At 41.0% G+C, this 23,150-nt stretch overlaps 1 protein-coding gene across 3 annotated transcripts; it reads left to right on the forward strand.

Moving 5' to 3' along the window:
* The first annotated feature begins 1,910 nt into the window (after positions 1–1,910).
* LOC103456191 (tRNA-specific adenosine deaminase TAD1) lies at positions 1,911–13,453 on the forward strand. Of its 3 annotated transcripts, XR_001789994.3 has the most exons (12): positions 1,963–2,205; positions 2,311–2,431; positions 2,751–2,941; positions 3,037–3,159; positions 3,334–3,447; positions 3,597–3,763; positions 3,839–3,915; positions 4,019–4,138; positions 4,219–4,306; positions 12,522–12,636; positions 12,747–12,845; positions 12,970–13,453. XR_001789994.3 is itself a non-coding variant. In XM_008395887.4 (11 exons), exons 1-10 carry the CDS (start codon positions 2,022–2,024, stop codon positions 12,633–12,635), a joined length of 1,299 nt encoding a protein of 432 aa, XP_008394109.2. In that variant the 5' UTR covers positions 1,911–2,021; the 3' UTR covers position 12,636; positions 12,747–13,453. The 3 variants fall into 3 exon arrangements, 2 of the variants coding, with proteins under 2 accessions (XP_008394109.2, XP_008394188.2); XM_008395887.4 differs by having other exon boundaries at positions 1,911–2,205; positions 12,747–13,453; XM_008395966.4 differs by having other exon boundaries at positions 12,738–13,453.
* Positions 13,454–23,150: the final 9,697 nt, after the last annotated feature.

Here is a 23,150-nt window from a genome sequence, read left to right on the forward strand (position 1 = left end):
TGAGATTTGCATAACTCCTTTATTTTGGTCATTGAGATTTAAAATCAATATAATTGTTCTCTGAGTTTATCCACCATCAATCATTTTAATCATTCCTTGCAAAATTATGTTAAATAATAATCAAAATGACAAACATACCCTCAATTTAATAAACAATAGGTAGAATGATTTGATAAAATGACAGGCCGAGACTCAATCAAGAAAAACGATACCAAATTTAAAGTGCAAGAATTTTTGTTTTGTTTTGTTATGTTTTTTTTTTTATAAACAAATACTAATCTTTAACACATTTGTAAAAAAAAAACATAGTAAGTGTAGCTAATTTTTGAATCAATAGTACTAGAGGCACCACCATATCACAACAAAATTGAGGTGCTAACTGATGCAGTAATTTTTAATTATTTGGTAAATAAATAATATTCAAAGTGGGCCTGCACCAAACGTTAGTGTTTGTAATGAAGTGTTTTCTACTGTGCGGACCGAGCTTTGCTTAGTATGCGCGCGGACCGAATGTGCAAGAATAGGGACGATGCCTTCAAGTTAGGTTTAGTATACCTTCCCAAGGCCGTATTGATGGGGGTAAAGAGCAATGTTGCTGTGATATTATTGTATTTCTTTTATTTGGAAGTTTTGTCAAACTCATGAAGAGTGTACAGAAGTATACTCATTTGATTTTAATGTACTCTTTTTTCCCACAATCAGGAGCATTTTTCCACCAAGTTTTTGCTACCTAACGAGATTTTGATGAGGCACCCATCTTGGATTGGTCATACCATTATGAGGTTGACTACTTTCATTCCGTATAACATTTGTTTTTTACTTTATACATACTTCTCAAGTTTCTTCTTAGTCTATAAGCTTTTCGCCTACTTTAGGTTTTACTATAGCAATATTTTGGGAGTTTTATGACCAGTGCATGCTTTCGTTAATTTGAGATTCGCATTCGCCCGTTGTGCTGACGACTTCATCAACTGATGTACTTCATTCTTTGAAGACCTGATGCGAGATTATGTTTGAGTATTTACACACTCGAGGGGGAGTGTTGCAGTCCTATTAGATTAGGAATGTGATCGTGTAAATTCTAACATATCTTGGGACGTCCTTGTGGGATTTTACTATATCTCTTGGATTATATATTATTGAGTAATGCTAGGGAGACTAAATTTGGAAACTGAATGATGTGTCATCAATAAGAATAAGCATGTTTATCAACGTTTAAGTAATAAACCAATCATCAACTTCTGTGTCCTTTAGTTTTCAAAACTTTGTTTCCAAATTTAGTCTTCATAGCATTATCCTATATTATTCTATTAGAGTTGTAATCCTATTAGGGTAAGAAATTTACCTTCCCTACTACTATAAATATAAAATAATTATATTAAATTCATATAAATTATAAGAGGAATTCGAATGAAGGTACAAAAGAAGGAACATACTATTCGAACCAACTTGACTAAATAAAGGTCGGCCACTAATTAGAATCCTGTTTGTTAGTTCCTAGGATTCTGAAATATCTCTACTAATTAATAAAACACTAATTGTCAACCAAAACCCTATGAAATTACCAGTTTACCCTCTAATTAAAACAGAATATGAATAAGAAATATGGGGCAGAAATATAATTTCACACAACCAAATTTTTTTTTTCTTCAAAGCATCACCTACATGTAATCATAACATATCTCTAATTAAAAAAAAAAAAAAAAAACTTCCCACTCCCACATTCTCTTTCTCTCTCCTTCTATTTCTAAAAACAAAAATAAAAAAATTTCTCACACACTTTGTGTGTACCCATATGCTAGTTATTCTTTAAAAAAATAGGATTAATGTTTGAGTGCAAAATGCAAAGATATAACTTTTAAGCTTTTATAGAAAAAAAAAAAAGAGACTAGGCCCAATTACTTTAACCTAACCGGCCCAACTACAATTACGTAGGGGTCCGGGCGACCCGAACTCCGAGACCGGAGCTTCTGTTCTCTCTCACTGAGTCACTGACCCCACTACCCGCCACTTTCCAAACCATGGCGTCGACTCCCTGCTCCGAAACGCCGTCGTCTCCTTCTCGTTCTTCCTCAGAAGTAGCATGGGGCACTAAGGTCTCAGACAAAGTGTTCGCACTCTACAACTCCCTCCCCAAGAAAGGCAAGCCTCAGGGCCGCGAAGTCACCGTCTTGGCCGCTTTCCTCCTCTCCTCCCCTTCTCAAGGTCCTCCCCTAACCCCCTCCATTTCTTTTCTCTTCGCGAATTCAATTTTCCTGCATTTTCCCGGAAACCAAACAGTGCTTTAAGTAACGGTTTCCATTTGCTCAGAGCTTGAAGTCGTCGTATTGGGAACTGGGACCAAATGCATAGGGCGGTCACTGAGGAGTCCCCACGGCGACGTCGTCAACGATTCCCACGCCGAGATTGTAGCTCGAAGATCTTTACTCAGGTTCTTATTTTCTTTTTTCCTCAAAATTTGTTTTTCCTTAATTTGATATAATTTGTATATTTAATTAGTTTCTAGTTGCTAATTTATAGAAATTGCTTCATGTTACAAGCAATGCATCCAAATTATTTTGTAAGATGATAATAATACAGTGGGACATTGTGCTAATATGTTTAGTTTGGATGCTTAGCTGAAAAGTTACCATTTTTCTGGGGGGAATTTGCATTTACCCTTGTTCTTAACAATATTTTGTTAACTATATATGTACCTCATATTTGTAATATATGGTGCTTATTCGGGTACGCTGGTTTCGTGGTGGTAGGTTCTTCTATGCACAGATTCAATGTCTTTCTCAAATTTGTAGTAAGAAGAGTGATGACGATGAAAGCACGCAGATTCAAAACTGTGATGCTAAAAACTTGATTTTTGAATTGGACCCGGGTGGTGATGGCGAAAGAAAATACACAATGAAGAAGGATTGGAATTTGCACTTGTACATATCGCAACTGCCATGTAATTTTCTGTTCATATCGTTTTTGGTCTAATTAGATGTTAACTTATATCAGGAGAAACCTCAATTGTAGTTATACTGTTTATGGTTCTTGCAGGTGGGGTTGCTTCTCCGAGTTCACTATTGTCTCCTCCAAAACATACTGCACCGAGAGAACGGGGTTCATCTTTGGACGAGCTTAATAATGTCATCGCAGGAGAGGCTCCACCAAAGACTAATGGTAGTGGAATTTTGAACCATTCTCTACTTTGTTTCCATTTTTTACCCCAATGCGGTGGGTTTAGTAAAGAGTATTTCTGTAGTGGTTTATGTTGGTTTCCTTTTGAGAAAAGAATCATTGCACTTGATACGAAACTTGAGTGATGTAGGATCTGTATGTTGCTTCCATTTTCAGGTGATGCTTCACAACTAATTGGCTTGGTACAAAGAAAGCCTGGTCGCGGTGATACAACATTATCAGTTAGTTGCTCTGACAAGATAGCCCGCTGGAATGTTGTTGGAGTTCAAGGTTTGTCGTTTGATCTGTCGTGTACTCCAGATACGGTTTCATTCAGTCGATCCTGGATATTCACAGCTTGACTTCTTCTGGAAGTACTTAAATGGTTTGGGCACTTCTAGTTATAATTAGTTGATGAGCACATTCACATTCTTTTCCAGGATCTTTGCTTTCATTCTTTCTGCAACCTGTATACCTTTCTTCGGTCACTGTTGGGCAATCCCGAAACTATAAAATGGTTTCTGTGGTTGATCAATTGAAACAAGCGTTGCACGATCGCGTTCAACCATTATCAAATGAGCTGATGAGTCCTTTCCAAGTGAACCAGGTCAGTGAAATTTGTACTCTGTGATTTTGAAAGTGAGAAGGTTATCATAAACGTGTACACTAATGCTACTGGCAGCCATTAATATGGGCAGCTCCAACACCACAAAAGGAATTTCAGCATTCTGAGACAGCTTTGACCACTTTAACATGCGGGTAATTTAATCGGACATGTTCCAACAAAGTTATCATGTAATTATTTGGTTTCTTAATGCTTTTACGTTTTTGGTACATGATTCTTTAATGTTCTGATTCTCAGGTATTCGATATGTTGGAATAAATCTGGTCTGCATGAAGTCATTCTTGGAACCACCGGAAGAAAGCAAGGAACTGCTGCGAAAGGGGCACATTATCCATCAACTGAGTCATTATTATGCAAGTAGGGTGATAAGTGTGATGCAACCTATATATAGAGAAGGCATTTATTACCATTTTCATATCATTCTTATTGTTTGACAGAAAGCGGCTGTTGGAAATTTTCTTGTCTCTAAGACATGAATGCCCTATCAAAATCCCAGTGAATGAGATGTCTTATCAAGAAATCAAGGTATGGTCAATACTCCAGATACTGATTTGCAGACTTCTTTATATAATATTTTGTTGATCTAGGTGATTATGTAGTTTTAGGAATATTCTTTACAAGTGATCAATAAATTCATGACATTAAACTATCAAAACCTGCTAAGTTGCAGAAGTTGTTTAAGAGGTCTTTGTGCTTTGGTTACTTAGAAGTTCAAACTACGTACTGAGACCATTGTTCGCATGTAACTGAAAGATTAGTTGTTGCTTGTTGTGTAAGATGGATTGATCTACATAGTTTTAGATATCTGTAGAAGTCGTCTGCTGCTCAACATCTTTTAGTACAAAATTCATGATCACGTCGAATCCTTATGAAAATGAATCCAGAACGAAATCGCGCTAAAGCTAGGGCGTCACCCGTAAGTGGCGCGCTGTGTGGCCTGAGCACAGTGATAAGTGAGCAAGGGTCGCTGTATCTCCATCGGCACCCGGATGCAGTGTTAAATGAGCAAGGGGGCATAGAAACTTCTTTTCGAACGACTCCACTCAAAGTTGTTTGAGAGCATATGCTCCTATCAACTTTACACGGGACACACAAAAGAAGTACTTTGATCCTATTAGACGGGGAAGGGTGAAGAAGCTAAGACAGAAGGGTAGAGTTCAAGAGAGCAAAATGCGTTTAGGAACGTGGAATATAGGAACCTTGACGGGAAAATCTATGGAAGTAGTAGAAGTTATGGTGAGGAGAAGGATAAATATTATGTGCCTACAAGAAACTAAGTGGGTTGGTCGTAAGGCAAAGGATCTAGAAAACTCAGGGTTTAAACTATGGTATTCGGGCACAAATAGAACGAGAAACGGTGTTGGCATCATCGTGGACAAGACCTTGACACAAGATGTTGCAGATGTCAAGAGGGTAGGAGATAGAATCATGGCAATCAAGATTGTAATAGGACAAGAACTTATCAATGTGATTAGTGCGTACGCACCTCAAGTAGGGTTGGATACGAGTTCGAAGGAGAAATTTTGGGAAGACCTTGGAGACTTGGTGCAAGGAATTGCTCAGACAGAGAAGTTATTTATAGGAGGAGATTTAAATGGACACGTGGGCAGGGAGACAGGCAACTATGGAGGTTTTCATGGTGGCCATGGTTTTGGGGAGAGAAACGAGGATGGGGAAGCTATCTTGGATTTTGCAATGGCATATGATCTCTTCTTAGCCAACACCTTCTTTAAGAAGAGAGAAGAACATGTGATCACCTACAAGAGTGGGTCGTCAAAAACACAAATAGATTTTCTTCTAATGAGGAAAGGGGATCGTATAACTTGTAAGGATTGCAAAGTTATACCAGGAGAGAGCGTGGCTAATCAACATCGCTTGTTGGTGATGGATGTACATATCAAAAGAGTGAGAAAAAAGAACAAGACTTGGAAGTGCCCAAGGACTAGATGGTGGAATCTAAAAGAAGAAAAACAAGCCATTTTCAAAGAGAAAGTAATCACCCAGTGTGTGTGGGATAGAGAGGGGGAAGCTAACCAAATGTGGGATTCCATGGCTAGTTGTATCCGAAAAGTAGCAAAAGAGGTATTAGGAGAGTCCAAGGGCTTTGCCCCACACCAAAAGGAATCTTGGTGGTGGAATGAGGAGGTACAAGCAAAGGTGAAGGCTAAGAAGGAATGTTGTAAAGCCTTATACAAGGATAGGACCGATGAAAATGGTGAAAGGTATAGAAAAGCGAAGCAAGAGGCGAAGAAAGCTGTGAGAGAAGCTAAGTTAGCGGCTTATGACGATATGTATAAGCGACTAGATACCAAAGAAGGAGAGTTTGATATCTATAAACTAGCTAGAGCAAGGGACAAGAAGACAAGGGACCTAAACCAAGTGAGGTGCATCAAGGATGAGGATGGAAAGGTTCTTGCTACAGAGAACGCGGTTAAAGACAGATGGAAAGGTTATTTTCATAATCTTTTCAATGAAGGACATGAAATGAGTGCTTCTTTAGGGGAGTTGAGTAACTCAGAAGAGTGTAGAAACTACTCTTTTTATCGTAGAATCCGGAAGGAAGAAGTGGGTGTAGCTTTGAAGAAGATGAAGCATAGAAAAGCAGTAGGCCCAAACGATATACCAATCGAAGTGTGGAAAGTTTTGGGAGAGACAGGTATAACATGGCTTACTAACCTTTTCAATAGGATTTTGAAAACGAAGAAGATGCCGAATGAGTGGCGAATGAGCACTTTGGTGCCTATCTACAAGAATAAGGGCGATGTACAAAATTGCATGAACTATAGGGGTATTAAGCTAATGAGTCATACAATGAAGCTCTGGGAGAGAGTCATTGAGCATAGATTGAGGCAAGAGACACGGGTTTCGGACAACCAATTCGGGTTCATGCCAGGGCGCTCAACCATGGAGGCAATCTATCTCTTACGAAGATTGATGGAAAGATATAGAGATGGGAAAAAGGATTTACACATGGTCTTTATAGATTTGGAAAAAGCGTATGATAGGGTCCCAAGAGACATTCTTTGGAGGATTTTAGAGAAGAAAGGAGTACGAGTAGCATATATCCAAGCTATACAGGATATGTATGAAGGAGCAAAGACTGCCGTAAGAACTCATGAAGGACAAACCGAAAGCTTTCCCATAACTGTAGGATTACATCAAGGCTCATCCTTAAGTCCTTACCTTTTTGCGTTGGTAATGGATGAGTTAACAGGACATATTCAAGGTGATATTCCTTGGTGTATGCTTTTCGCAGACGATATAGTGTTGATAGATGAAACTCAGGAAGGGGTAAATGCAAAGCTTAACCTTTGGAGAGAAGTGTTGGAATCTAAAGGTCTTCGCCTAAGCCGATCAAAGACAGAATATATGGAGTGCAAGTTCAGTGTAAATGGAGGCCAAAACGAGTTAGGGGTGAGGATCGGAGATCAAGAAATACCAAAGAGCGACCGTTTTCGTTACCTAGGATCTATCTTGCAAAAGAACGGAGAATTAGATGGAGATCTCAACCATAGAATACAAGCTGGATGGATGAAGTGGAAGAGTGCATCCGGCGTGTTGTGTGACCGTCGTATGCCACTGAAGCTTAAGGGAAAATTTTATAGGACGGCAATAAGGCCGGCGATGCTGTATGGCACAGAATGTTGGGCGGTGAAGCATCAACACGTACACAAAATGGGTGTAGCGGAGATGAGGATGCTTCGTTGGATGTGGGCACACGAGAAAGGATAAGATTAGGAATGAGGATATCCGGGGTAAAGTAGGAGTAGTCGAAATTGAAGGAAAGATGAGAGAAAATCGGTTACGGTGGTTTGGACATGTGCAAAGAAGGCCTACTGACGCTCCGATTAGAAGATGCGACTATGGGACAGAGGTTCAGGGCCGAAGGGGCAGAGGAAGACCTAGGAAAACTTTGGAAGAGACCCTAAGAAAAGACTTAGAGTACTTGGATCTAACGGAGGACATGACACAGGACAGAACACAATGGCGTTCTAAGATTCATATAGCCGATCCCACTCAGTGACTTGGATTTTCCAAGTCTCCAACCAAGAAGTTTTCCTCACTCGGGAAATTAAGGGAACACTACCTCAACCTATATGCTCCACTCACAAAGCTTCAACATACAAGCTTCAACAAAAGAAAATTCAAAGAACTTAGCGAAGAAGGCTTTGGTGTATTTAACACAATACGTTGAAATGAAGGAAAGCTTATTTATTGATATCCCCGATAAGTTACAAATATGTACATATACTTGAGTCAAAATAAACAAACAAGAGGGAGCCTTCACAAAGGTTGCTTAGGAGAAGTCTCAGCAGGCGGTAGAGCCCCAGAAAGAGAAGGCACCGGAGGAGGATCATTCGGAGCCTCAGTACTGGACAAAACCCTAGAAGGAGGAGGCATCAGAGGTTGATCATTTGGAGCTTCATTATGCGGTACAGCCCCAGAAGACGAAGGCAATAAATGCCTTTGGAACAAACCCACAAATCTCTGATGATCAAGTAAAACCTGACCATCAGATTCCTTCATCTGGTCAAGCTTCCTCTTCATGTTTGTAGCATAGTCATGTGCGAGCCGGTGCAACTGTTTATTCTCATGCTTGAGCCCTCTAATCTCCTGTTTGAGACTCATCACTTCAGCCGCCAATGATTCAACTTGGCGGGTTCGAGCAAATAGGCGTTGGGCCATATTAGACACAGAACCTGCACACTGAACACTGAGAGCCAGAGAATCCTTAACAGCCAACTCATCAGACCGTTTGGAAAGTAGTCTGTTATCTTTGGGAGTGAGAAGGTTCCTGGCCACTACCGCAGCGGTCATATCATTCTTCATCACGGAATCCCCAACGGTAAGAGGACCAGTAGGGGAGACGAAGGATGGGCGCCATATGTTGTCTGGAGAAGGCGGGGCTGCCTCTTCAACAAGGTTCAAGTCAAAACGACGGTCGGAGGGGCCAGACATTTTCAAAGGTGTTGAAGAGAGAAGAGGTCGGACAAATCAAGATCTTAGAAGTGCAAGAATGGAGCTTCTACTGGTGGATATTCAAGTGTGCTTTGGAACTTAATGTCAGCCTCTATAAAAATCTGCACTCGACGAAGCTTCAGAAATCGAAGAGGCGCCTGCTCAGAAATCGAAGAGGCGTTTGCTTTCTCAAAAGCTGGGCTGCTCAGAGACCACGAGGGTCGATCTCAGAAATCGAAGAGGCGTTTGCTTTCTCAAAAGCTGGGCTGCTCAAAGACCACGAAGGCCGATCTCAGAAATCGAAGAGGCTTGCTTTCTCAAAAGCTGGGATGCTCAGAGACCACGAGGGCCGATCTCAGAAATCGAAGAGGCACCTACTTTTCCAGCCTTGTCAGCGCCTGTCACACGCACACTCAGCTTTGCGGAAACTATGGGCATTCTGTCGAAAATTTCTGACGAAGTAGAAAGCACATGAATCGTACTGTTCAATCACCCACTTCCCACACGCAACAGTAGCTCATGGGTACCACAGATAACTTTGCCAAAGTTCTCTGACAAAGTTGAGACACGTGAAGCTTGCAGCTCCCACTACATCGCTCTGACCAAGAAGGGTAAAAGAATTGCAAAGAAACAACACTAACAAAGTTTAAACACATAAATTTTGAAGGTCTAGCTACCATATTATTACCCACAAGGGTAAAGGAACAGTACCACTGCTGGATAATTGGAAAGTCCCGGTGTGTCAACCTCTGTGCTTCGTGGCAAGGTAGACTAGCAAACATGCCCAACCTGTACTCACATTCGAGAAAACACTCCCAACAAGATTGCTTGCTCCAAAATCGAAGAGGCACCGCCCTCCGAATCTCGAGAGCCAGACTCCCAACATGATTACTTTCTCAAAAATCGAAGTGAGGGTAAAGGAACAGTACCACTGCTGGATAATTGGAAAGTCCCTGTGTGTCAACCTTTGTGTTTCGTGGCAAGGTAGACTAGCAAACATGCCCAACCTTTACTCACATTCGAGAAAACACTCCCAACAAGATTGCTTGCTCCAAAATCGAAGAGGCACCGCCTTCCGAATCTCGAGAGCCAGACTCCCAACATGATTACTTTCTCAAAAATCGAAGAGAGGGTAAAGGAACAGTACCACTGCTGGATAATTGGAAAGTCCCTGTGTGTCAACCTCTGTGCTTCGTGGCAAGGTAGACTAGCAAACACGTCCAACCTTTACTCACATTCGAGAAAACACTCCCAACAAGATTGCTTGCTCCAAAATCGAAGAGGCACCGCCCTCCGAATCTCGAGAGCCAGACTCCCAACATGATTACTTTCTCAAAAATCGAAGAGACACCGCTCTTCGAATCTCGAGAGCCAGACCCCCAGCAGGATTGCTTTCTCAAAAATCGAAGAGGCATCGTTCTCCGAATCTCGAGAGCCAGATCCCCGACAGGATTGCTTGTTCGAAAATCGAAGAGGCACCACTTTCCCAACTTCAAGAGCTGGATCTCCTTGGATAAAGCTTGTATGTAATCTTCACACGCAACATCAGCTTTTCAGATACCACAGACCACTTTTTCAAAGTGCTCTGACAGGGTTAAAACATGTGAAGCTGGCAGCTCCCACTACCGTGCTATAACCAAGCAGGGTAAAGGAATAGCATTATTACTTGATGTTAGGGAGACTCCTATATATGTCGACCTCCATCCCTAACGGACAGGCAGACCTGCAAAAATGCTCAACCCTTTCTCTTATCTGAGAGGGCACTCCCAACGAAGCCTTTCGAAATATTCAGCTTTCTTTCCCCCCGATAATACCTCTGTAAACAAGCTATACTAGAGCAAGAATATCTCATATCATCAGGGTTAAAAGCAAGAGTATCCCATATCATGCTTTTTCCCTGTCTTTTCCTTTGGCCTTGTTCTTACCTGCAAGACAAGGAGAAAGAGAGCAATCAGTCAGCACTTGGAATCAAGCTTCCAGCCAGGAACTGACTGCCTGGAACCCCTTACCTGATTACTTACCTGGCATTGCTCTCGAGTACTCATCTTCAAAATCTTATGCTTCCAGGGAAGATACCGCATCTGCCTGAGGAACAAATAGGGCAAGTGAGAAGGATACAAGGAAGCATGTGGAGACAAGCGTAACAGCACACGTGCCGATACATCCACTACTCTGTCAAAAGCAAAAGTATCCCATATCAGCAGGGTCGAACGTACTCTAGATTTGATGGACTTGTTTTGACCTTCAAATTCTTCAGTCGGCCTTATACTCTGGAGGAAACCAGAAAACCCTCCAGCCCAGTTCAAGAATAAGCCTGTGGAAAGTTACTTCTTCAAAAGCAAAAGTATCCCATATCATCTCTCCTCATTTTTCTTCTCTTTATCCTTCATGCTGCCTGCAAGATAGGGAGAATGTGAACAATCAGCCGGAGCTCTGATTGCTTACCTTGTCTGTCGCCTCTTTCAGCAGATCCCCTAGCTCGGCGACTTGGGGGACTCCTACTACATGGTTTGTATCGCGCTTGACCAAACATGAAACTACAAGTAAGCTTCAAGTGAAATTGATACATTACCTTGTGCATCTCCACCAGTTACAGAAACCACCCCTGGATGGAGGAAGAGTACTTCCAGAGAAGATGCCACATCTACCTATGAGACAGATAAGGCAAGTCAAGACGATACCACACTCCGGTACTTAGAAGTTTCGTGGCTACGAGATCATTCTCCCACAATATTTCCTAATGTCATTTGTACTAAATCATTCACTTGTACTCATTAAAGGAGAGCTTGAACCTATGTACTTGTGTAAACCCTTCACAATTAATGAGAACTCCTCTATTCCGTGGACGTAGCCAATCTGGGTGAACCACGTACATCTTGTGTTTGCTTTTGTGTAAACCCTTCACAATTAATGAGAACTCCTCTATTCCGTGGACGTAGCCAATCTGGGTGAATAACATACATCTTGTGTTTGCTTTCCTATCTCTATCCATTTATATACTTATCCACACTAATGACCGGAGCAATCTAGCGAAGATCACAAAAAGTGACCGTTTTCGCTACCTAGGATCTATCTTGCAAGAGAACGGAGAATTAGATGGAGATCTCAACCATAGAATACAAGCTGGATGGATGAAGTGTAAGAGTGCATCCGGCGTGTTGTGTGACCGTCGTAGGCCACTGAAGTTCAAGGGAAAATTTTATAGGACGGCAATAAGGCCAGCGATGTTGTATGGCACAGAATGTTGGGCAGTGAAGCATCAACGTACACAAAATGGGTGTAGCGGAGATGAGGATGCTTCGTGGGATGTATGGGCACACGAGAAAGGATAAGATTGGGAATGAGGTTATCCGAGGTAAAGTAGGAGTAGCCAAAATTGAAGGAAATATGAGAGAAAATCGGTTCCGGTGGTTTAGGCATGTGCAAAGAAGGCCTACTGACGCTCCGGTTCGAAAATGTGACTACGGGACAGAGGTTCAGGGCCGAAGGGGTAGAGGAAGACCTAGGAAAACTTTGGAAGAGACCCTAAGAAAAGACTTGAGTACTTGGATCTAACGGAGGACATGACACAAAACTGAGCGCAATGGCGTTCTAGGATTCATATATGCCGACCCCACTTAGTGGGAAAAGGCTTTGTTGTTGTTGTTGTTGTTGTAGTTATATAACAACCGATGCTTATATATTGTGCAACAGCCAAACAATAGAGAGAAAAAGAAGTGGTTCATTTACTGGATATCATTTCTTTTTCCATCAGCTAATTTTACCCTGTTACTTTATGCAGGAAAGGGCACAGGAATACAATTTAACCTCAAAACTTCTAAAAACAAGACCTCCCTTTAGTAATTGGCCATTGAAACCCCCACATTTTGAGGCATTCGCTGCCATGATACAGTAAGGTCAGTGCATATCAAGAAACAATAGTGGTCGGTGTTTGTGTATATTATGATCTTTGTGAGTATATATGGTAATCATGTGAAATTTGACACTAATTATTTAGGGGTTTCAGGAATCAGGACATCAGTGGTTAGAAAATGACAGTTTCTGCACTCCAATGGCATAATACCGATGGAGTGGTTTGTGTTCGGACCAACAAAGGAGGAGTGAGGTCATTGTGTCACCCCTCGTTGCACCTTTCTGCATATCTCTTCTTGAAATAGCAAACTCGCAGTTAATATTTTGGTTCTATTGCTTATTACTGTGAATTGTGTGAACGCTTCTGTCTGCAGCAGCTGTGCAGCCTTTTTCGCAAACAACTCTTTAGTGCCAAACTGGATGAGAGTTTGATCCTCTGATTTTTTATAACTGATCTTCTTGTTGACTAGAAAACTCCTGGAAGTGTTAGAATGGCTATTTGAACGGGCATGAATATTAGCAGAACTTAAGAGCTGGAAGTGTATGTTATGCCGAAGGCCCGAAGAGCTCTGATCTGTATTTTTTGCTGACATGTCAAAACTACACGCCCAAGGCCGGCAAAGCTGTGATTAAGGAACCGAAATATGAGTGCCTACTGCCTAAGGGGGGCCCAAAGAAGCTAGGAATTTTGTAGGCTACGTACTTGTTACTCTTTAGATTCACAAGTCATAAAACCCCTTTGACTTACTTTTAAGTTCCACACGGCAATTGTTGTGTTGGTGAGCCTAATTTGCATCCCCAGTCTGCACCTAGCGTGTACATTTTGCAGAAGCTAGAAAACAAATTTAGCAATTTTGATAACCATTTTGTTTTTAGCGTTATGTTTTTTATTATCCGTGATAAAGATAGAGGAAAGGAATATGAGGAAAAATATGAACAAGCGAAGGGTGAAGGGAGGGAGAAACGAAGGATGATGCATGAGACAAAAACTTGCATGTGAAATTAATTTAAATAGTTTTCAGTTTGTTGCTTTTGGTTTCAATTTTGTGTACCACTTCATATTCATTTCTTTCTTGTCCATTCCGCCATCCTTCTTTTCTCAGTTCAGATCATCTCTGGATCTTTGTGTCTAGAGATGATGAACTAGAGAATCTGGATTGTTCAAGAGAGAGATCTCTGGATCTGTGTCTAGAGATGATGAACTAGAGAATCTGGATTGTTCAAGAGAGAGATAAAGAGATTTGGGCCATCCAAAGTCTTAGTTTTGTGTGAGGTGCTTTAGTGGGATGAGTTAATGACATAGATTTCTAACAAGTAATCATATTACATGTGTGTGTGTGTATATATATATATATTAAGACCATCTCCAACCCTGGACTAAAAGCCAAATTACCCCCCCCAAACACTCTCCAACCCATGCTAAAATTTTAGGTTAAATGCCAAATGCTATTTCTGGGCCAAATACCCTCCAGCTTTCCACCCGGGCTAAATGCGAAATGTTTATCGGAATTTAAATTTTTTTAGATTAAAATGTTCATAAAATTAATTTACAATAATCTACATATTTATTTAAAAAAAAAAATTGATTTAAGAAAAAAATTTAGGCTAATTTCATTCTTTAATAATTCCGGGCTAAAATTTTAGGGTAGAAGGGTTGGAGCAGAAAAGATGTTTCTGGGCTAAAAGCTAAATTTTCCGGGCTAAAAAATTTGGCTTTTAGCCCAAGGGTTGGAGATGGTCTAACAATATAACTAAATTAGTAATAAAATCTAAATTACCTATTAATAAAATTTTCTTTGTCAACCAAGCATAGGTAAAAAGATAATTTGCCACTCAGTACTACGGTCTGGTGGTATTCTTCTTCACTTGGAAGTGAGAAGTCTTAGGTTTGAAACTCGTGGATGGCGAATTCGATACCAAGTTAAGCTGCCCATTGTGTGGCTTAACCGAACTCCTCCTTTCCTTAGTGTAAAAATATCGATGTGCTTAAAAAAAAAAAAAGACAATTTGGGTTTCTATTACAAATAAAACCATGGGCAGTAATGTGATTTTACACAAACTAAAATTTGTTTTTTTTTTCCGAACTTCACCCACATGTTATCATAGCATATCTAATATAAAAAAACAAAAATGAAAAAACTCACATTCTCTCTCTCTTGCTTTCTCTCATTTCTCTCATTCCGTATTATATTTTTACTTCTTTTTAAAAAATTTATATGTACACAAAATATAGGATGAAGTGCCAATTTAGTCTCTAAACTATCATCTAAGTGAAAATTAGGTCTTTAAATTATTATTTTTTGGTAAAATAAGCCCCTAAATTCATTTAAAATTGCTAATTTCATCCCTACTAATTTATCCAATTTTTTGTCAACTTAAGTCATTTGACACACTTTAGTGTGTAATATCGTTATTTTCTTGCCTATAAGCCCTTAACATTTCATATAGGTTACAGATCTAACGTCTAATTTACTCTCAAAAGTTAACTTCATACACTATTTTTTATGAAAAATTACTAATCTACTCTCCAATGTGTATCACATGGAAGTAACGTTACTTAAATTGACAAAAAAATGAATATAATAGCTTTGAATCTAATATTAGAGATGTAATTGGCAGATTTTTATAATTCAAGAACTAATTTTTCAAAAAATAATAATTTAGAGACCTAATTTTTACTTAGGTTATAATTCAGAGACTATATTAGCAATTTACATAATAATATATAAAATGGTATGAGTAACTCCACAATACATGTAATATGGCCAAAGGAGACAGGATTTTTCTGTGCGTTGGAGTGGGGGAGGGTTTGGGAGGGGGTGGGCTCAAAAATTAGGGTAAGGGTGGGCCTCAAATTAGGAGTGGTGGGCCATTAGTGTTTAGTGTGTGCCGTAGAAGATCCGGTGGTCTGTTATCATACACCAGAATTCCATCAACGCAAAGTAATATATCTTGAAGGTTGTAAGAGAGTGGATCCTTGTACTATTTTAGTGATATTTTTCTTCACTTGTACGTGAAATGTCTTATGTTCGAATCTCGTGGAGGGCAAATTCAATACCAAATTAGGTTGCTCATTGTGTGACTTAGCCGAACTCTCCCCTCCCTTTAAGGTAAAATATATCGTTGTACTATAAAAAATATATATCATGAAGGTTACAAGTTTTAAGTTATTGCTGCCTCCCTCCCTCCCAGTGGCGGAGCTATAATTTTGGCTCAGGAGGGGCCAAAAGTCTCACTCTAAAAAGCTCTTCTGATCCAAGAAAAATAAGGATCTATTGTGTCCTAACTACTGACTATCATTATTCGAGTTTGGTATGATGTCATTCTTATTAACCTCTTCCTGAACTCAACCCCCATGCCCAGTAAGATCATGACTCAGATTCAAAATAAAAATCCCTTTAACCGAAAGAATGAAGAAAGGAGGAGGGAAATATAGAAAAAAAAGAAAAAAAAAAGAAAAAGTAATAGTATTAAAAGACTTTAAGGAATAAAAAAACAAAGAAAAAAAAAACAGCTCTCTTGCCAACTTCATGTCTCTCCCTCTTCTAATGATTACTTGAGTCCCTCAAAACTCACAATGAGGTTGGTTAACTGCATAAGAGTAACCAATCTCAAGTCAAACTTAATGAAGGGATAAGAAAAAGATTTGGAGCTCTAATACCCTTAAAAGTCTTGGAAAATTAGAGGGGTAGCTCTAGTTTTTTCTGTGGAAAAAAATTTGTTAGAGTAGACCCGAAACCATCATTGTTCCTTAATGGCTCCGCGCCTGCTCCCTTCCCACCAAATTAGTTTATATTGGTTATTTGGTTCGTGGTTTTCAATATCGTTCCATTTATTCTTTTCTAGGATTTAACAAAACGTCCTTTTACATCTTTAATCTCTTATTTTATGTACTTTGGCTTTACTATTTTCAGCCCTTCACACGTCAAATTTTCACTCTGTCCTGCCCATAACGGTGAACAACAAATGGGTATTGCCTCCCATTTTTTTATTTGTGAGTCTGTGAGTCTGTGAGTCTGTGACTGTGGAAAAGGCAGAAAGCAAGACACCGCACATTCCACGATAATGAATACATACATGGATATTGCCTCCCAGTTTTTATTTGTGAGTCTGTGACTGTGGGAAAGGCTGAGAGCAACCTCTTCCAGTCGTACTTTGGAATCTTAAAGTACAAACTACAAACCATGATGCACCAAATTAAGTGCCTAATTAAACGGATCACGTTTTTCCTTAATTAATCTTCATTTCACGCTGGAGAACTTGCGCAGTGATGGATAATTTGCATGGAAGCAACTGTTACTTGAATAAATAAATAATAGAGGAAGCAAAGCATGCATGCAAGCAATTCATCATATATACAGGAGAGTTAAAAACACACCCTTTCGGCCTTGATGCATGCATGCAACGTTGTTTCCCTACAATTTCCACTTTAACCGTCGCTATATTTCACCCCTTTTTCCAATTTTACTCATCATCCTTGTAAATGATCAAGGTTAACTTATGATGATATATAATCGATATCAATTACGTCAACAACTTTCTAAACTTTTTCTTCAGAGATTTTATTTTTTTATTTATTTTTCATTTAAAAACCATATATATCCCCTTTTGAACTACAAGACAATTATTACTATAATATTTCTATTCTTTTCTGTCAAAGTAAACGATGCAATTAGTTAATTTTCTACTTAATTAATAAACTTAATTACTGTAACATGTTTGATTTAATTGAGTAGTTTTAGTTAATTTTCTACTTAATTAATAAACCAAAAGGAATCTTGGTGGTGGAATGAGGAGGTACAAACAAAGGTGAAGGCTAAGAAGGAATGTTGTAAAGCCTTATACAAGGAGAGGACCGATGAAAATGGTGAAAGGTATAGAAAAGCGAAGCAAGAGGCGAAGAAAGCGGTCAGAGAAGCTAAGTTAGCGGCTTACGACGATATGTATAAACGACTAGATACCAAAGAAGGAGAGTTGGATATCTATAAACTAGCTAGAGCAAGGGAAAAGAAGACAAGGGACCTAAACCAAGTGAGGTGCATCAAGGATGAGGATGGAAAGGTTCTTGCTACAGAGAACGCAGTTAAAGACAGATGGAGAGGTTATTTTCATAATCTTTTCAATGAAGGACATGAAAGGAGTGCTTCTTTAGGGGAGTTGAGTAACTCAGAAGAGTGTAGAAACTACTCTTTTTATCGTCGAATCCGGAAGGAAGAAGTGGTTGTAGCTTTGAAGAAGATGAAGCATAGAAAAGCAATAGGCCCAGACGATATACCAATCGAAGTGTGGAAAGTTTTAGGAGAGACAGGTATAACATGGCTCACTGACCTTTTCAATAGGATTTTGAAAACAAAGAAGATGCCAAATGAGTGGCGAACGAGCACTTTGGTGCCTATCAACAAGAATAAGGGCGACGTACAAAATTGCATGAACTATAGGGGTATTAAGTTAATGAGTCATACAATGAAGCTCTGGGAGAGAGTCATTGAGCATAGATTGAGGCAAGAGACACGGGTTTCGGATAACCAATTCGGGTTCATGCCAGGGCGCTCAACCATGGAGGCAATCTATCTCTTACGAAGATTGATGGAAAGATATAGAGATGGGAAAAAGGATTTACACATGGTCTTTATAGATTTGGAAAAAGCGTATGATAGGGTCCCAAGAGACATTCTTTGGAGGATCTTAGAGAAGAAAGGAGTACGAGTAGCATATATCCAGGCTATAAAGGATATGTATGAAGGAGCAAAGACTGCCGTAAGAACTCATGAAGGACAAACCGAAAGCTTTCCCATAACTGTAGGATTACATCAAGGCTCATCCGTAAGTCCTTACCTTTTTGCGTTGGTAATGGATGAGTTAACAGGACATATTCAAGATGATATTCCTTGGTGTATGCTTTTTGCAGACGATATAGTGTTGATAGATGAAACTCAGGAAGGGGTAAATGCAAAGCTTAACCTTTGGAGAGAAGTGTTGGAATCTAAAGGTCTTCGCCTAAGCCGATCAAAGACAGAATATATGGAGTGCAAGTTCAGTGCAGATGGAGGCCAAAACGAGTTAGGGGTGAGGATCGGAGATCAAGAAATACCAAAGAGCGACCGTTTTCGTTACCTAGGATCTATCTTGCAAAAGAACGGAGAATTAGATGGAGATCTCAACCATAGAATACAAGCTGGATGGATGAAGTGGAAGAGTGCATCTGGCGTGTTGTGTGACCGCCGTATGCCACTGAAGCTCAAGGGAAAATTTTATAGGACGGCAATAAGGCCGGCGATGCTGTATGGCACAGAATGTTGGGCGGTGAAGCATCAACACGTACACAAAATGGGTGTAGCGGAGATGAGGATGCTTCGTTGGATGTGTGGGCACACGAGAAAGGATAAGATTAGGAATGAGGATATCCGGGGTAAAGTAGGAGTAGTCGAAATTGAAGGAAAGATGAGAGAAAATCGGTTACGGTGGTTTGGACATGTGCAAAGAAGGCCTACTGACGCTCCGATTAGAAGATGCGACTATGGGACAGAGGTTCAGGGCCGAAGGGGTAGAGGAAGACCTAGGAAAACTTTGGAAGAGACTCTAAGAAAAGACTTAGAGTACTTGGATCTAACGAAGGACATGACACAGGACCGAGCACAATGGCGTTCTAAGATTCATATAGCCGATCCCACTCAGTGACTTGGATTTTCCAAGTCTCCAACCGAGAAGTTTTCCTCACTCGAAAAATTAAGGGAACACTACCCCAACCTACATGCTCCACTCAGAAAGCTTCAACATACAAGCTTCAACAAAAGATAATTCAAAGAACTTAGCGAAGAAGGCTTTGGTGTATCTAACACAATACGTTGAAATGAAGGAAAACTTATTTATTGATATCCCCGATAAGCTACAAATATGTACATATACATGAGTCAAAATAAACAAACAAGATGGAGCCTTCACAAAGGTTGCTTAGGAGAAGTCTCAGCAGTCGGTAGAGCCCCAGAAAGAGAAGGCATCGGAGGGGGATCATTCGGAGCCTCAGTACTGGACAGAACCCTAGAAGGAGGAGGCATCAGAGGTTGATCATTTGGAGCTTCATTACGCGGTACAGCCCCAGAAGACGAAGGCAATAAATGCCTTTGGAACAAACCCACAAATCTCTGATGATCAAGTAAAACCTGACCATCAGTTTCCTTCATCTGGTCAAGCTTCCTCTTCATGTTTGTAGCATAGTCATGTGCGAGCCGGTGCAACTGTTTATTCTCATGCTTGAGCCCTCTAATCTCCTGTTTGAGACTCATCACTTCGGCCGCCAATGATTCAACTTGGCGGGTTCGAGCAAATAGGCGTTGGGCCATATTAGACACAGAACCTGCACACTGAACACTGAGAGCCAGTGAATCCTTAACAGCTAACTCATCAGACCGTTTGGAAAATAGTCTGTTATCTTTGGGAGTGAGAAGGTTCCTGGCCACCACCGCAGCGGTCATATCATTCTTCATCACGGAATCCCTAACGGTAAGAGGACCAGTAGGGGAGACGAAGGATGGGCGCTATATGTTGTCTGGAGAAGGCGGGGCTGCCTCTTCAACAAGGTTCAAGTCAAAACGACGGTCGGAGGGGCCAGACATTTTCAAAGGTATTGAAGAGAGAAGAGGTCGGACAAATCAAGATCTTAGAAGTGCAAGAATGGAGCTTCTACTGGTGGAGATTCAAGTGTGCTTTGGAACTTAATGCCAGCCCCTATAAAAAGCTGCACTCGACGGAGCTTCAGACATCGAAGAGGCGCCTGCTCAGAAATCGAAGAGGCGTTTGCTTTCTCAAAAGCTGGGCTGCTTAGAGACCACGAGGGTTGATCTCATAAATCGAAGAGGTGTTTGCTTTCTCAAAAGTTGGGCTGCTCAAAGACCACGAAAGCCGATCTCAGAAATCGAAGAGGCGCTCGCTTCCTCAAAAGCTGGGCTCCTCAGAGACCACGAGGGCCGATCTCAGAAATCGAAGAGGCACCTACTTTTCCAGCCTTGTCAGCACCTGTCACACGCACACTCAGCTTTGCGGAAATTATGGGTATTCTGTCGAAGACTTCTGGGGAAGTAGAAAACACATGAATCTTACTGTCCAATCACCCACTTCCCACACGCAGCAATAGCTCATGGGTACCACAGATAACTTTGCCAAAGTTCTCTGCCAAAGTTGAGCACGTGAAGCTTGCAGCTCCCACTACATCGCTCTGACCAAGAAGGGTAAAAGAATAGCAAAGAAACAGCACTAACAAAGTTTAGACCCATAAATTTTGAAGGTTTAGCTACCATATTATTACCCACAAGGGTAAAGGAACAGTACCACTGTTGGATAATTGGAAAGTCCCTGTGTGTCAACCTCTGTGCCTCATGGCAAGGTAGACTAGCAAACATGCCCAACCTTTACTCACATTCGAGAAAACACTCCCAATAAGATTGCTTGCTCCAAAATCGAAGAGGCACCGTCATCCGAATCTCGAGAGCCAGACTCCCAACATGACTACTTTCTCAAAAATCGAAGAGAGGGTAAAGGAACAGTACCATTGCTGGATAATTGGAAAGTCCCTGTGTGTCAACATCTGTGCTTCGTGGCAAGGTAGACTAGCAAACATGCCCAACCTTTACTCACATTCGAGAAAACACTCTCAACAAGATTGCTTGCTCCAAAATCGAAGAGGCACCGCCCTCCGAATCTCGAGAGCCAGACTCCCAACATGATTACTTTCTCAAAAATCGAAGAGACACTGCTCCCCGAATCTCGAGAGCCAGACCCCTAGCATGATTGCTTTCTCAAAAATCGAAGAGGCATCGTTCTCCGAATCAATCGAAGAGGCGCTCGCTTTCTCAAAAGCTGGGCTGCTCAGAGACCACGAGGGCCGATCTCAGAAATCGAAGAGGCACCTTCTTTTCTAGCCTTGTCAGCACCTGTCACACGCACACTCAGCTTTGCGGAAATTATGGGCATTCTGTCGAAGACTTCTGGTGAAGTAGAAAGCACATGAATCTTACTGTTCAATCACCCACTTCCCACACGCAACAATAGCTTATGGGTACCACAGATAACTTTGTCAAAGTCTCTGCCAAAGTTGAGCACGTGAAGCTTGCAGCTCCCACTACATCGCTCTGACCAAGAAAGGTAAAAGAATAGCAAAGAAACAGCACTAACAAAGTTTAGACACATAAATTTTGAAGGTCTAGCTACCATATTATTACCCACAAGGGTAAAGGAACAGTACCACTGCTGGATAATTGGAAAGTCCCTGTGTGTCAACCTCCGTGCTTCGTGGCAAGGTAGACTAGCAAACATGTCCAACCTTTACTCACATCCGAGAAAACACTCCCAACAAGATTGCTTACTCCAAAATTGAAGAGGCACCGCCTTCCGAATCTCGAGAGCCAGACTCCCAACATGATTACTCTCTCAAAAATCGAAGAGACACTGCTCCCCGAATCTCGAGAGCCAGACCCCCACCATGATTGCTTTCTCAAAAATCGAAGAAGCATCGTTCTCCGAATCTCGAGAGCCAGATACCACATACCACTTTTTCAAAGTGCTCTGACAGAGTTAAAACATGTGAAGCTGGCAGCTCCCACTACCGTGCTATGACCAAGTAGGGTAAAGGAATAGCATTACTACTTGTTGTTAAGGAGACTCCTATATATGTCGACCTCCATCCCCAACGGACAGGCAGACCTGCAAAAATGCTCAACCCTTCCTCATATCTGAGAGGGCACTCCCAACGAAGCCTTTCGAAATATTCAGCTTTCTTTCCCCCCGATAATACCTCTGCAAACAAGCTATACTAGAGCAAGAATATCTCATATCATCAGGGTTAAAAGCAAGAGTATCCCATATCATGCTTTTTCCCTGTCTTTTCCTTTGGCCTTGTTTTTACCTGCAAGACAAGGAGAAAGAGAGCAATCAGTCAGCACTTGAAATCAAGCTCCCAGCCAGGAACTGACAGCCTGAAACCCCTTACCTGATTACTTACCTGGCATTGCTCTCGAGTACTCATCTTCAACATCTTATGTTGCCAGGGAAGATACCGCATCTGCTTGAGGAACAGATAGGGCAAGTGCGAAGGATACAAGGAAGCATGTGGAGACAAGCGTAACAGCACACGTGCCGATCCATCCATTACTCTGTCAAAAGCAAAAGTATCCCATATCAGCAGGGTCGAACGTACTCTAGATTTGATGGACTTGTTTTGACCCTCAAATTCTTCAGTCGGCCTTATACTCTGGAGGAAACCAGAAAACCCTCCAGCTCAGTTCAAGAATAAGCCTGTGGAAAGTTACTTCTTCAAAAGCAAAAGTATCCCATATCATCTCTTCTCATTTTTCTTCTCTTTATCCTTCATGCTGCTGCAAGATGGGGAGAAGGTGAACAATCAGCCGGAGCTCTGATTGCTTACCTTGTCTGTCACCTCTTTCAGCAAATCCCCTAGCTCGGCGACTTGGGGGACTCCTACTACATGGTTTGTATCGCGCTTGACCAAGCCTGAAACTACAAGTAAGCTTCAAGTGACATTGATACATTACCTTGTGCATCTCCA

Source organism: Malus domestica, chromosome 01, assembly GCF_042453785.1.
Source record: "Malus domestica chromosome 01, GDT2T_hap1".
NCBI lineage: Eukaryota > Viridiplantae > Streptophyta > Magnoliopsida > Rosales > Rosaceae > Malus > Malus domestica.

Bases quoted from the DNA above. Each gene is read 5' to 3' on its own strand.
- LOC103456191 (XM_008395887.4), top strand. From the start codon at position 2,022: ATGGCGTCGACTCCCTGCTCCGAAACGCCGTCGTCTCCTTCTCGTTCT. The intron at 3,160-3,333 runs GTAGTGGAATTT...TTCCATTTTCAG, and splicing joins GGCTCCACCAAAGACTAATG to GTGATGCTTCACAACTAATT. The intron at 3,764-3,838 runs GTCAGTGAAATT...TGCTACTGGCAG, and splicing joins GTCCTTTCCAAGTGAACCAG to CCATTAATATGGGCAGCTCC.